At 44.3% G+C, this 12,848-nt stretch overlaps 1 protein-coding gene across 2 annotated transcripts in view; it reads right to left on the minus strand.

Moving 5' to 3' along the window:
* The window catches only part of LOC308597363 (E3 ubiquitin-protein ligase NEDD4-like), a 121,924-nt gene that overhangs the window by 40,633 nt on the left and 68,443 nt on the right, over window positions 1-12,848 (minus strand). For both annotated transcript variants that reach the window (XM_081213285.1, XM_081213286.1), the window contains exon 2: window positions 1,434-1,507. In XM_081213285.1, coding sequence (XP_081069411.1) covers window positions 1,434-1,507 — 74 coding nt within the window. The remainder of the gene's footprint in view (window positions 1-1,433; window positions 1,508-12,848) is intronic.

Below are 12,848 nucleotides of genomic sequence, written 5' to 3' on the forward strand. Positions count from 1 at the left end.
TAAATCCCTGCATATTTTACAAAAAAAACTATAACATTCAGTATCCCATTATTGCATCCATCAAAACTTATTTACACTGTTGAATTTATCTTAATGCTGTGAATGTTTTCAGCTGTACACAATTATTTTCCATATATTCAATCTTCTCTGAACAACAAGAAGAACAATCTTCTTGTTCTCTTATTCTATAGGTTAAGTCTGCAAGCTGAGCATGTTGGCATTGTTGTTGTCCATTGCTTTGGGCAATCTTGGTCTTTAGAGCAGTGTAAATACATTAATAACACTGCAAGAAAACATCACTGGTATTCCATCCAAAACACACAAAAAAACTAGGTCCTTCCATCATCAACACCACATTATTCAACACCAAATAGGCCTGACAAAGAATTAAAAGAGTTTGAAATGGCAATGATGTTGATTTTGAAATAGTTCACATATATTATTTTAGTATAATACTAACAACCCCATAAAAGTAATTCCTTAACTACTATCCTCATATTGCACATAGGGGAGTAGGCTTAATTTCAGTGTCACCCTCAGCTATGGGTTTTGGTGACATGAACAGCTCTATGCACCCCTCAACTTGTGCATTCTCCCTCCTCCCCTGCTCATAAAGAATTTGAACCTTTTGCTTCAGTTTTTGATAAACTACAGCTTAATTCAGACCCTAAACAGTTTTTAATCTTATTCATGCTTCATGAAACTCGCCAGACACATAAACCGTGGTTTGAAGTTTGCTTGTTTCAGACAAACTACTGTTAAGATTAACTGTGGTTTGTTGGGTTTGCCTGACACTGCAAACTGTGGTTAATCCAAAACAGGAGCAAAAGCATTTGAAATACTCCTCAAAGCTGTGTCAAAGGAGGAAAGAGAGTACACAAGCCTGTGGGGAGGCTAGGTTCACTCCTGTTATGATAAACCATGGTTTATTATGACATGCAAACACAGCTTCAGGATTTCTGAAAGTCACATGAATCAAATGAGGTTTGAGCAGGAGCTTCCTTGTTCACAGCTTCTATACTTAGCTGCTACTTTATACAAGTTACTGTAGTTCATGAATCCTCCCCCCCCCCATTATCGTTATAATAAATATGCATATTACCCAAACCTCAATATAGGCGCCTTTTTAAGAAATGAAAGGGAGTAGGATACAAATGATTGGCAAATTGGTTGCTTTATTATTATTATTTTAGCACACACACAAAAAACCCATCATCATAACAGCACAGCATATAAATCCAAGCAAAATACGAACCAATCAAATTGCATTGAAGGGCATAAATTAAAGGAAGCAGATACAGGTTCTTTTCCCAGTTTACTACTAGTTCCTGTCCATTTTGAAAAGTTAATGCTGCCAACACAAAAGAGGCAATTGCCTCAGTAATTTAGATTCTGCTGCTACAAGAGCAATAAAAAAAGAGGAATGTACATACCTGGCTCCAAAGATGTCCTTTTTGGCTAGATCTATTCCAGCTACAACCTTAACTCTAAGGATACGAGACTCCTCCTGTTAGAAAACGAAAACGAAAAGAGCAAGGTCTTAAAATAGGCTTGTTAAAGTTTGCAAATACAAGCAGCATTTAAGTGGAATAAGATTAAATCTCCATTAAAGCTCTTATAACCCAAAAGACACATTGGGGGGTGGGGTTTACAATTAGAAGGGAGTTCTGAGTTCCAGACATCAATTCCCGACTTCAGGGACCACCATGTCGACCAACTGGCGGAAAAAGCTACAAACAAATCAAGCTGGGATGCTAAACACCACAAAGCAGAACCTTCTTTAAAGCCCTAAACGGCAGAACCCCCATCGTTCTACCCAGACACTGAGGTCCAGCACTGAGGACTTTCTGGAAGTTCCCTCACTGAGAGAAGCCAAGTTACAGGGAACCAGGCAGAGGGCCTTCTCGGTAGTGGCACCCGCCCTGTGGAACGCCCTCCCACCAGATGTCAAAGAGAACAAACAACTACCAGACTTTCAGAAGACATCTGAATCGCAGCCCTGTTTAGGGAAGCTTTTAATGTTTGATGCATTACTGTATTTTAATATTTTGTTGGAAGCTGCCCAGAGTGGCTTGGGAAGCCCAGCCAGATGGACAGGGTATAAATATATTAATTATTAGTAGCAGTAGTATTAGTATTACGGTAGGCGATCTATATGTTCCAAGATCTGCCTCTAGGGCCGGCTCACTCGCGTGGCAAGGTGAGGCGATGGCCTCAGGTGGCAGGATCCACCGGGACAACATATCCAGAAGTCGATCTTTCTTTCTCCCCTTGTTCCTGATGCAAATCTTCTCTAGCAGGGAGGAGGGGGTGTCCTTTTGGGATCTGCCTTAAGTCCCAATATGTCTTGGGCTGGCCCTGTCTACCTCCATCAGGTCAATAAAGTGTCACTGGTATCGGACACCAAACACTTTTTTTGTTTGCCGGCCATTTGCCCCTCAAGTGCTCATGTCATAGGGAGACTTACCCTCCATGGCAAAATATCTGCAATGTGGAAGAAACATTAAACTGTTGTGAAGCAGGGTTTTGGATACTGGGAAGAGATCTCATCACAGATTACCACAGGCTCCTCGCTGAATGTTCAAGCTTTCATTTTAAAATGCCAAGTGTCTAGTCCATTTTACTTGTGGAGGAACAAGGGGATGTGTGCAGCAGGGGTGAAGAACCAGCAGCCCTACAGACGTCATTGGAATCCAGTTCCCGTAATCCATGATCGCTGGCTATGCTAGTGGGAGTTGGGAGCCCAGGAACAACAGATGGAAAGCCACAAGTTCCCCATTCCTGGGGTTTCAAGCTACATTCTGCTCAATTAACCAGAAATCACTAAAACCAAATAACTTTAAAGATATAAGACTTTCTGACAGTTCTGTGATGACTCCTCATCTACAACATTTATGGATATCAAACTGAGGCAACTCAGTTTATACGAGGTCTATTTGCAATTTAGTTTACACACAATCTATTTGCATGCAACTGCACATACGCATGGCGCCAGGAATCTGAAAACAGCGCATCCTCCTTGCTTGCGAGATGCTCCCTATACATTCCTCTTCAGGCTCCAGAAAGGGTCTCCTCGCAAGCCACCAGGGTGCTCCCCATTTTACACAATTTCACGTATGCGCATGAGGGCCTGGACCACAAGCCATCGCTTGGCTTTTGAAAAACAGGGGTTCCCACAGTCCTTTGCTAATTGGGAACCACTGGTTGAAACAATTGGGAATCAGAAACCATTGCGGATCTGTTGGAAATCACTGGAGAACTGGGTGGCTGCCATATTTCAAGGCAGATCATTGGTGAATTAGCCCAGTGTTGTGCGCACTATAACTTAACCTTACCGAAGATGCCTGGCATTTTCTGAACACAAAGCAGATGGCTCTATCCACTGAGCTACACAGCCTTCCCCCCAGTTACTCTTGAGATCTATCAGTAGTTCTTTTGCTCCACCATACACGTCCCTTGTGTGAGCTCACATCCAACCACTATTTCCCAACTGCCTCACAATCCATTCCCCTTTACAGCGCTGTGTCTTCACTAAGACTGTAAGCCTGAGGGGAGGTAACGGTCTTGTTTGTAGTGATTTGACTGAGGAACACGAATAAAATAACAAATTAATTTTTAGCCCAGCTGATTTGCCCCTTACAGCAAATGCCCTGATAAGGGGCGGCGTACCGGCTCAACCATCAAACTTCTGGGAATGTAAGCTAAAAGGGAAGTATAAAAATCCTTACAAATAATTAAGTCCAGAGTGACTTAATCTATCCTAACCACAAGCTCTTTATATGCAATATTTACATTTTTTAAAAAATAAATTCCTGTTCTGAATTCTACAGTAGCTAATACATCAAGAGAGAGTATCAGTTTCACTTTGCAGACAAGGTGAGGAATACAGAAAGAGATTAATTACAGGAACCCAAACCACAAAAGGCCTTAGACATGCACACCGGTTTTCAGCAACAGTCAAAAATTATTTGACCTAATTCCGAGCAGAGAAATGCTTCTACCTCTGCCTTTTAGGAAGGCCAGGGAAAATTATACATCTACACCACCCCATAACAGGCCTGGGTCTTCTAAAGAGAACTGCCTCTTTGTAATGAGCCAGACCCGTTGATTATTTCCATTGCTCCAAGATGGGTGTGCATCTTGGAAAATGGAGGACGTTGTCTATGTATAATGAAAGGACAGGGTCATTGTTTCAGATTAATTTACATGGGGCGGGGGAGAAGCACAGCATTTTGGACATGGGGCAATCAAGGATAGCTCAGTTGGTAGAGCATGAGACTCTTAATCTCAGGGCTGTGAGTTCAAGCCCCATGTTGGGTGAAAGATTCCTGTATTGCAGGGGGTTGGACTAGATGACCCTCGTGGTCCCTTCCAACTCTACCATTCTATTATTCTTGCACGGGTCCCTCATAAAAAAAACAACAACACAGAATTTCAAACACTTTTGTAGAGGGTGGAATGTAAAAAAAAAAATGTTTTCTCTGCTGACTTGGAGAGCATTATGTGCAGGTATATTTTGATGCATTGAATAGAATGAAAGTTTGAGACATGGTGGAAGGAAGAGCACGTGTACAAATTCAACAGGGCTTTGTTGCTGTTTTGTTAATGTTTTAATATTGTTTTATAGATATGAATGCTGTTGTACTCTGAGAATCCTATGATTTTTGGTGTAACTGTGATGTTTAGCTTATTTTCTGGTTGTTTTGTTAATAGTGTTACATAGATGGTAATGGTTTTATTTGTGAGATTGTTTTACCGATGACTTTGTTAAGTATTCTATATGATTTATGCTGCATTTGTGATGTTCCATTGTGTTATTTTTCATCTTTTGTTTGTAAGCCGCTTTGGGAATTTTTTGAATAAAAAGCGGCACAGAAATAGAATCAATCAATCTACTTGTTGGACTAGGGACCTGGGAGATAAGGTAAAGGGACCCCTGACCATTAGGTCCAGTTGTGGCCGACTCTGGGGTTGCGGCGCTCATCTCACTTTATTGGCCGAGGGAGCCGGCGTACAGCTTCCGGGTCATGTGGCCAGTATGACTAAGCCGCTTCTGGTGAACCAGAGCAGCGTAGGGAAACGCCATTTACCTTTCCGCCGGAGTGGTACCTATTTATCTACTTGCACTTTGACGTGCTTTCGAACTGCTAGGTGGCAGGAGCAGGGACTGAGCAACGGGAGCTCACCCCGTTGAGGGGATTCGAACCGCCGACCTTCTGATCGGCAAGTCCTAGGGTCCATGGTTTAACCCACAGCACCACCCGCGTCCCTTGGGACCTGGGAGACCAGGGTTCAAATCCACATTCAGCCATGAAGTTTGCTGGGTGACCTAGGGCCAGACACCGCCTCTCAGCCTAACCTACCTCACATAATTTTAGGGAGGAGAACAAGAGAGGGAGGAGAACCGTGGACCCCACACTTGGAGGTCATTGGAGTAAATGGTGGGATATATAAATCTAATAATAAAAAAATAAGAATAGACACAGAAGAATATAAAACACAGCTGTATTAAGGCAATGGCCCATCTAGTCCCAGATTCTATTCTCTCAACGCCCAACCAAGAGCTTATGGGAAGCCTACAAACAGAAACTGAGCACAACAGCACTCTCCTCGCCCACAATTCCAGGCAGCTGTCATTCAAAGATAGTGGAGGTAGACCACACCCATTGTGACTGGTGCCCATTGACAGCCTTCTCCAAAAATCAGCCCAATCCGTTTTTAAAGCCATCTAAGTTGGTGATCATCATTTACTGGGACACAGATGCAATGGCATCACAACGGGGAGGGGGGAGTGCACCCTGGGTGCCATGTCGGGGGGGGGTTAAATAAGTTAAATACCAAGAAAAAAAGCACACCAAGAACTCAGGCCAATATAAGTTTCAGTAGTGGGAGTGGTTCCTACTCAAAAATGAATAGTCAGTTGTAACAAAAACTAATCCATTCAAAAGTATGTATTCTGACAAGGATTTCAAACTCAAAACAGAGATAACAAACTCAAACTCATAAGGATATATATACGGTAATACAATAATTCATTACAGAATTAGTAGAGATAAGTTCATGTTAGTCCATAGTCAGATTCGACGTGAAGGTCTTAGTTTCAATCACTGAGCAGAAGTCAGAAGTCAATTATGGATCAGAAACCAGGACAGGGCCCTGTTTCGGTGTATTCTCCTTCATCAGCTAATTTTTAAAGGGTTGTGCAAGTTTGAAGAATTAGTATAAATATATCCTGTTATTTTCTACGTTTGCGCACAGAAAAGATCAAGATACACGTTGATCTACCCACACGTAGTTGTTATCTCTGAAAAAGGTAGAAAATGGATTAGTTTTTGTTACAATTGACTATTGATTTGCGAGTTGGGACCACTCCCACTACTGAAACTTATATTGACCGGAGTTCTTGGTATTTCTGGGGGGGTGACAAGAAGGCACGCCGTGGAGGCTCGTGGAGGCTCGCGGCGGCGCAAGCCGCCATCGCGCTGCCGTAGCCACATGTGGAGGATCCTCCGTTCACTGCTGCAGCCGCGAGCAGAGGATCCCAGCACCAGCAGCAAACCACTATGTACAGTGCATGTGCACTGTACGTAGCAACACCACACATGCGCTGTACATAGCGGTTTGCCGCCGGCGCCGCTCAAGCAGCGTACGGATGGCAGTGGGATCCCTCCATCGCCGCTACAGCCACATGAAGAGTATCCTCCGTTCGCCACTGTAGCGGCGACAAAGGGATCCCGGCACTGCCCATACAGCGCTGGAGAAGCAGCGCGTGCATCATGTACAGCGCATGAATCATACATAGCGATGCCGCACATGCGCCCTACGTAGCGGCGCCCCACCCCAGGTGTCACAATGCCTTTGTTTGCCCCTGCACGGGTGACGCTGTGGTCCAAACCACTGACCCTCTTGGATTTGCCGATCAGAAGGTTGGTGGTTTGAATCCCCACCACAGGGTGAGCTTCCGTTGCTCTGTCCCAGCTCCTGCCAACCTAGCTATTCGAAAGCACACCAGTGCAAGTAGATAAATAGGTACTGCTGCGGCAGGAAGGTAAACAGCGTTTCCGTGCGCTCTGGCTTCTGTCATAGTGTCCTTTTGTGCGAGAAGCGATTTAGTCCTGCTGGCCACAACACCCAGAAAGCTGTCTGTGGACAAGCGCTGGCTCCCTCGGCCTGAAGTGAGATGAGCGCCGCAACCCCATAGTCGCCTTTGACTGGACTTAACCGTCCAGGCGTCCTTTACCTTTTAACCTTTACCATCATTACTTCCTGCAGGAGTGAATTCCATGGTTTAATTATTCACAATTAAGAAGTGCTTTTCCTTCAACCTGCATATACGTTATTCTGGATTATCAGCACACAGCAGCTCTGTAATTTTGGGGTGCTAGGGATAGCCTAATTGAAAGCAAAAGACCCAAGCCTAACTTCCAGCCCTTTTGCTAAAGCCTCTGACAAACGCAGCACGTTATGAACAGCTTGCCCTATAAACATCATCTCTCTTGGATGAACTTTCAACTCCTTTGGCACACTAACCGAGGCAGCGCGCGCGCGCACACACACACACACACACACACACACACACACACACGCCAGGGGCTGCTGCAAAAGTAAAGAAGAGCTGGGCCCTGTTTAAACCAGTTTTGCCATTGCACATATAAACTGCACCTTTATTTCTGCCGGGCAGCTTTCCAACAAAGCGTGACCACAAGCCTTAGCAACGGTAACCTAAGCCTGCTGTTGGACAGTCAAATGGCAGCACCTGAAAAAAATGGAAGGAACTGCTCTGCCCTTGCCATACTTGCCTGGTTATAGACAAAGAAGTGACAGAGGAAAAAGGTTTGCAGAATTTCAATCCTTTCGGTGGGGCTGACAATCAAGAAATCTCCACCACGGGTTTTCAAGACGAGGGTGTGGTTTCCTCACTTGTCCCTTACCTCTGCAAAACCAGGTTGTGCATGCCGCCTTCATTTCTATTCAACCCTGGTGGAGCGTGTCTTAATGGCACACCGTGGGGAAAGAGGGCAACACGAGGAGGAGGAAGCACAACAGGGCAGATATGTGCCCTTCCAATCAGTCTGATTGAACCGTTTTTGGAAGGCCTGCTGCGTCCTCCTAACACCCCGCCAGCCCCACACTGCTTTGCAAGGCTGGGGTGTGGGATCGGACTCACAAAACAGCGCAGGACTGGCAGGGTGCAGCGTGAGGAGCAAAATGCGCCTTCAGGAAACTGCGCCTGGGGCAACAGCCCCTGCCCACGCTACACCTCTGCTTGAAGGGCCCTAGCTCAGTGGTAGAACACCAGCTTTAAATGCACGGGTTCAAATCCAAGCATCCCCAGGGAGGGCTTGGAGAGATCCCTGTTTGAAATTCTGGAAAGCCACTCATAAGACGGTGTCAGTGATACTGAGTTAGATGGGCAACCATTTGACTCTGTAGAAGGCAAGTTCCTATGTTTTAATGACTAGGGCTGGGCAATATCTGGTTTTCAACATCGAGATTTATCACCAGCTAAACATCACGATATACCAATATATCGCAATGTCTGAAGTAAGGATGGAGCCATTGGCTGGCTTCATGGTTTTTCTCACATTGTGATTTTTTTCATAACACACACACACACACACACACACACACACACACACACACACCATGATATATCACCAGGTCACAAATAATGAAACTGATATCACAATATGGACTTCAAATCAGGTTTGGAGGATATATCAATATATCACCCAGCCCTATTAATGACCTTCAGGAAACTGGCACCCTTTTTATTCTCTGCCTGGTGATGTTGGCACTGCTATTCCTGGTTGTCTTTGTATATATTTTACGTTTTACCTACTGTGACGTTTTAGCTGCCTAACAGCACCTCAAGGGCAAAACAAACAAACACACTCAAAAGTTACATGTCAGGAAGGACAAGGCCACAAACTACTGGCCGTTCTGTTCTTGGAAAATGTACCTTTCCAAATTGCCTTTATAAATGTGCACAGTCCCTGCAGGGATTTTATCGAAACAATCAGAACTTCTCTGAGCCAGTCGAGATCCCTCTTGATTACGCCTATTGTATGCCAAGGGCAAAGTGAACTTTCGCACCACATAGTAACACCGGTTTGCTTTGTGGGCACCGACTGGGTTGAAATAAATAAATGACTCTGGCACTTACAACTTCAGACCCAAAACACAATTAAACAAGATGGCGCTATAATGCTGCCGCAAGCAAAACAGCTCCATTGTTTCACCACAAGCCGGTGCAACTGTGGGACAAAAGAACTGTTAATATAGACACACAATTAGCATTTCTGTGGAAGGAAAGCAAGACCTTCACACACCTGGTTGTACACTCCAGCAATGTTGACAGTCAATGTGTGTGGGAGGGGATGAGGGGACACACAGAGAGAAGAGACCTGGCTGGTCAAGTTTCTGTGTTTTGGACCATTTGGGCAAGGCTGTTTTCTCCTCTCACAGAGCTATTTTTCAGTTCAGGGGTGGGGAACTTGTGTGCAATCCACAAGGACAAGATGGGCTTGTACAACTTGCGAACCCACACAACTGAACCTGGTCACAGGTCCCAACCCTCCCATTTTTGCCTGTCCACCAAGAACCTGCCTAGTCCCAGAATATGCCCCATCAAGCAGCAGTCAACATGGTGGCAGCCCCTTCCCCACCTTCCCTATGGCTGCTTAAGACTTGGGTGCAGCGTTAGAAACTCAGATATATAAGCTAGGCACCAAATGGCTCCCTAAACCAGGGCTACAGTCGCCAAAACAGAATGTCTAGTTGCCATATTGGGGGGCCAGGTGTCTCAAAAGTCGTATTTTTCAATACAACTTTTTGGTTCCTGAAATTCGTTCTGATTGTGCAAATAAAATATCACAGGTAGATTCTTCAGGGTGTGACGATAATGTGAGAAAACAATCAAGATCGAAGGATCTCCAGGCATGCACCTCCAGATGGTGGAGATATCAGGCACCATCACGGTGCCCGCACATCTTCACTTGGTGACAAGTGGCTGATAGCCAGGTGCAAAATACACCTGGTGAATTTCAAACACTGCTTGAGTGCCCTGAGGGACTGCAGTGGCTCTCAGAGAGTTTGGGAGCCACCATCCCCTGAAAGGACTGTCGCTCTGTACTGCATACCATTCAATTTTATTTTTCCAGTACTTTCCAATTGTAAAGTATGGGTGCCTCAGCAGAAAGGCAGCATACAAATGTGTTAATAAATATACAGTGGTCAGCCAGATGTGATGAAAACAAGTTTCCCTGGGCTGTCAGACATCAAGGTTTTTGTTTTTAAATAGAGCTTTGAATCAACATGAGCCAAGTGCAAAGTTGGGGGCAGTGCTGGGAGAAAACCACACTTAAAATTCAGCACATCTAAACATATTTCTCAGCTTAAGATTCGTTTTCCATTAACAGAAATGACTTCATGGCCCTCTTATGTAAAAACCCCTGCTCCTAGTTCCCCCCATTCCCCCCCCCCAAAAAAAATAAAAGCCAGCTTTCTTCATTTCAGCAGCCTGAGGAGAAGACGGGGACATTTTGTTATTGCTAATGTTAACACAGTTGGGAGTCAGAAAACGTTGTGAACTTGCTGCTAGTCACCCAGAGACCTGTGCTAGACACTTTCTGTCCTTACAGGGTGGCAGTAAGATCCGGCAGCCCCATTTAGTAATTAAAGTCGCGCCCTAAACAAGTCAGTGTCAAACAGGCCTCAGGAAGGCAGAAAGTTTGGAAGCCGGCCTTAGGTCACATCTATTCCATAAATTTAAAGCACTCTGATACCACTTTTACTGTTGAGGAGAATCCTGGAAACTGTAGTTTAAGGATCCTGGATATTCTAGCTTGGTGAGGTCAGAACCCTTAACAGACTACAATTTTTTGGATAAAGCTATGTCTAGTTAGAGAGGTTTATGGTGCAGATGCAACTTAAGTCTCTCATTTCAACCTGTGAACTCAGAAAAGAGATTGCGTCACATAAGAATGCCTAAAATTTCGCACTTATTGCTTTGTACAATGGGTGCTCAACGTCTCCAAAAGGGCATTAAATGACATTCATTTCTGAGAGGACAAAGCTGACACGAAGCCTGCAGTTAGATCTCCTGTACATGAAAAGTGCCTGCATGAGAGAGAGAACTGGCTGTTGCTGCGTAAAGAGTAAAAACAATTAAAAACAACAACAGAGAGATAGTCACCAAAGCAATCTCTATCTCCTATTCACAAATACCTCAAGAGCACCACTTGGTCAGCTGGAAAGAGCTCTCTTCCCAAATACTCTGGTTATCTCCCGCTTGGACTACTGCAATGCACTCTACGTGGGGCTACCTTTGAAGGTGACTCGGAAACTACAACTAATCCAGAATGTGGCAGCTAGACTGGTGACTGGGGGCGGCCGCCGAGACCATATAACACCGGTCTTGAAAGACCTACATTGGCTCCCAGTACGTTTCCGAGCACAATTCAAAGTGTTGGTGCTGACCTTTAAAGCCCTAAACGGCCTCGGTCCAGTATACCTGAAGGAGCGTCTCCACCCCCATCATTCTGCCCGGACACTGAGGTCCAGCGCCGAGGGCCTTCTGGCGGTTCCCTCATTGCGAGAAGCAAAGCTACAGGGAACCAGGCAGAGGGCCTTCTCGGTAGTGGCACCCGCCCTGTGGAACGCCCTTCCAGCAGATGTCAAAGCGATAAACAACTACCTGACATTCAGGAGACATCTTAAGGCAGCCCTGTTCAGGGAAGTTTTTAACGTGTGATATTTTATTGTATTTTTGGTTTCTATGGAAGCCGCCCAGAGTGGCTGGGGAGGCCCAGCCAGATGGGCGGGGTATAAATAATAAATTATTATTATTATTATTATTATTATTATTATTATTATTATTATTATTATTATTATTATTATTATTATACTCCCAGTCTATAATGGATAGAAGCTGCAGACCTTCTACAGTGTGGCACTCTTTCCTCTAGAGTAGCAAGTCCTGTGATCACAAGTGTTTTCGTGTGCATCACATGCAGCGTGACAACAGCCTTACATTTTTATGTATATAGGAAGATATGGGAAGTCCCAAAGTTCCCTGATAAGAGTGCACTTTGCGCACAGAAGGTCCCAGGTTCAAGCCCTTCTATCTCCAGTACAAGGGTCACATCTAGCAGCGAAGGGAAAGACCTCTTGTGAGCGGCAGAGCAGGGTGCACTAGAAGAAACAATGGTCTTTAAAATTATAAGGCAGTTTCCTATGTTCATACCTTCATTCATTAAACATGCAATTATTATATATATATCTTCTTGTTCTGCAAGAAGAAATCATTGCACCGACAGAATTTTTAATAATAGTATTATGCAACCAACAACAGCAATAGTATTATGCAACGCAATGAAGAATTAGTACCAGAGTTTGCTTATCTCCTTCTCCCTACCAACTCATTTTCTTTTGTGCTATGTCTTTTTAGATCATTAATCTGTAAATTGCTCTGGGAGATGTTAGGGCTGAAGAGCAGCTGGGTATAAATTATTTAAAAAATAAAATACTAATATGGAGGGGTGGGGAAAGAGATAAAATAGAAAGCTAAATCACCTTCCATGCAAAACAAGAGCACAGCATTGTTTCAAATAAAAAGATGGATATCTAGATCAGCTTTATGCTATATTCGAATGAAATAAAGCTCAAGTTGTCTCCAGTAGAGAACACATTTACTGTGTGCTTCCCAACAAAAAATACCTTCAGTTACCAGAATGTAACATGGGCTGTCCCCATGAGACCAAAATGCCATATCAAAAGAACAAGAAATAAAATGGTCTACCCTTTTATAGCACCAGACATCTGCAGTGGATCCAGATTCTTGAGCC

The sequence above is a fragment of the Podarcis bocagei genome, assembly GCF_964188305.1.
Source record: "Podarcis bocagei genome assembly, chromosome: 11".
In the NCBI taxonomy this organism is placed as follows: Eukaryota; Metazoa; Chordata; class Lepidosauria; order Squamata; family Lacertidae; genus Podarcis; species Podarcis bocagei.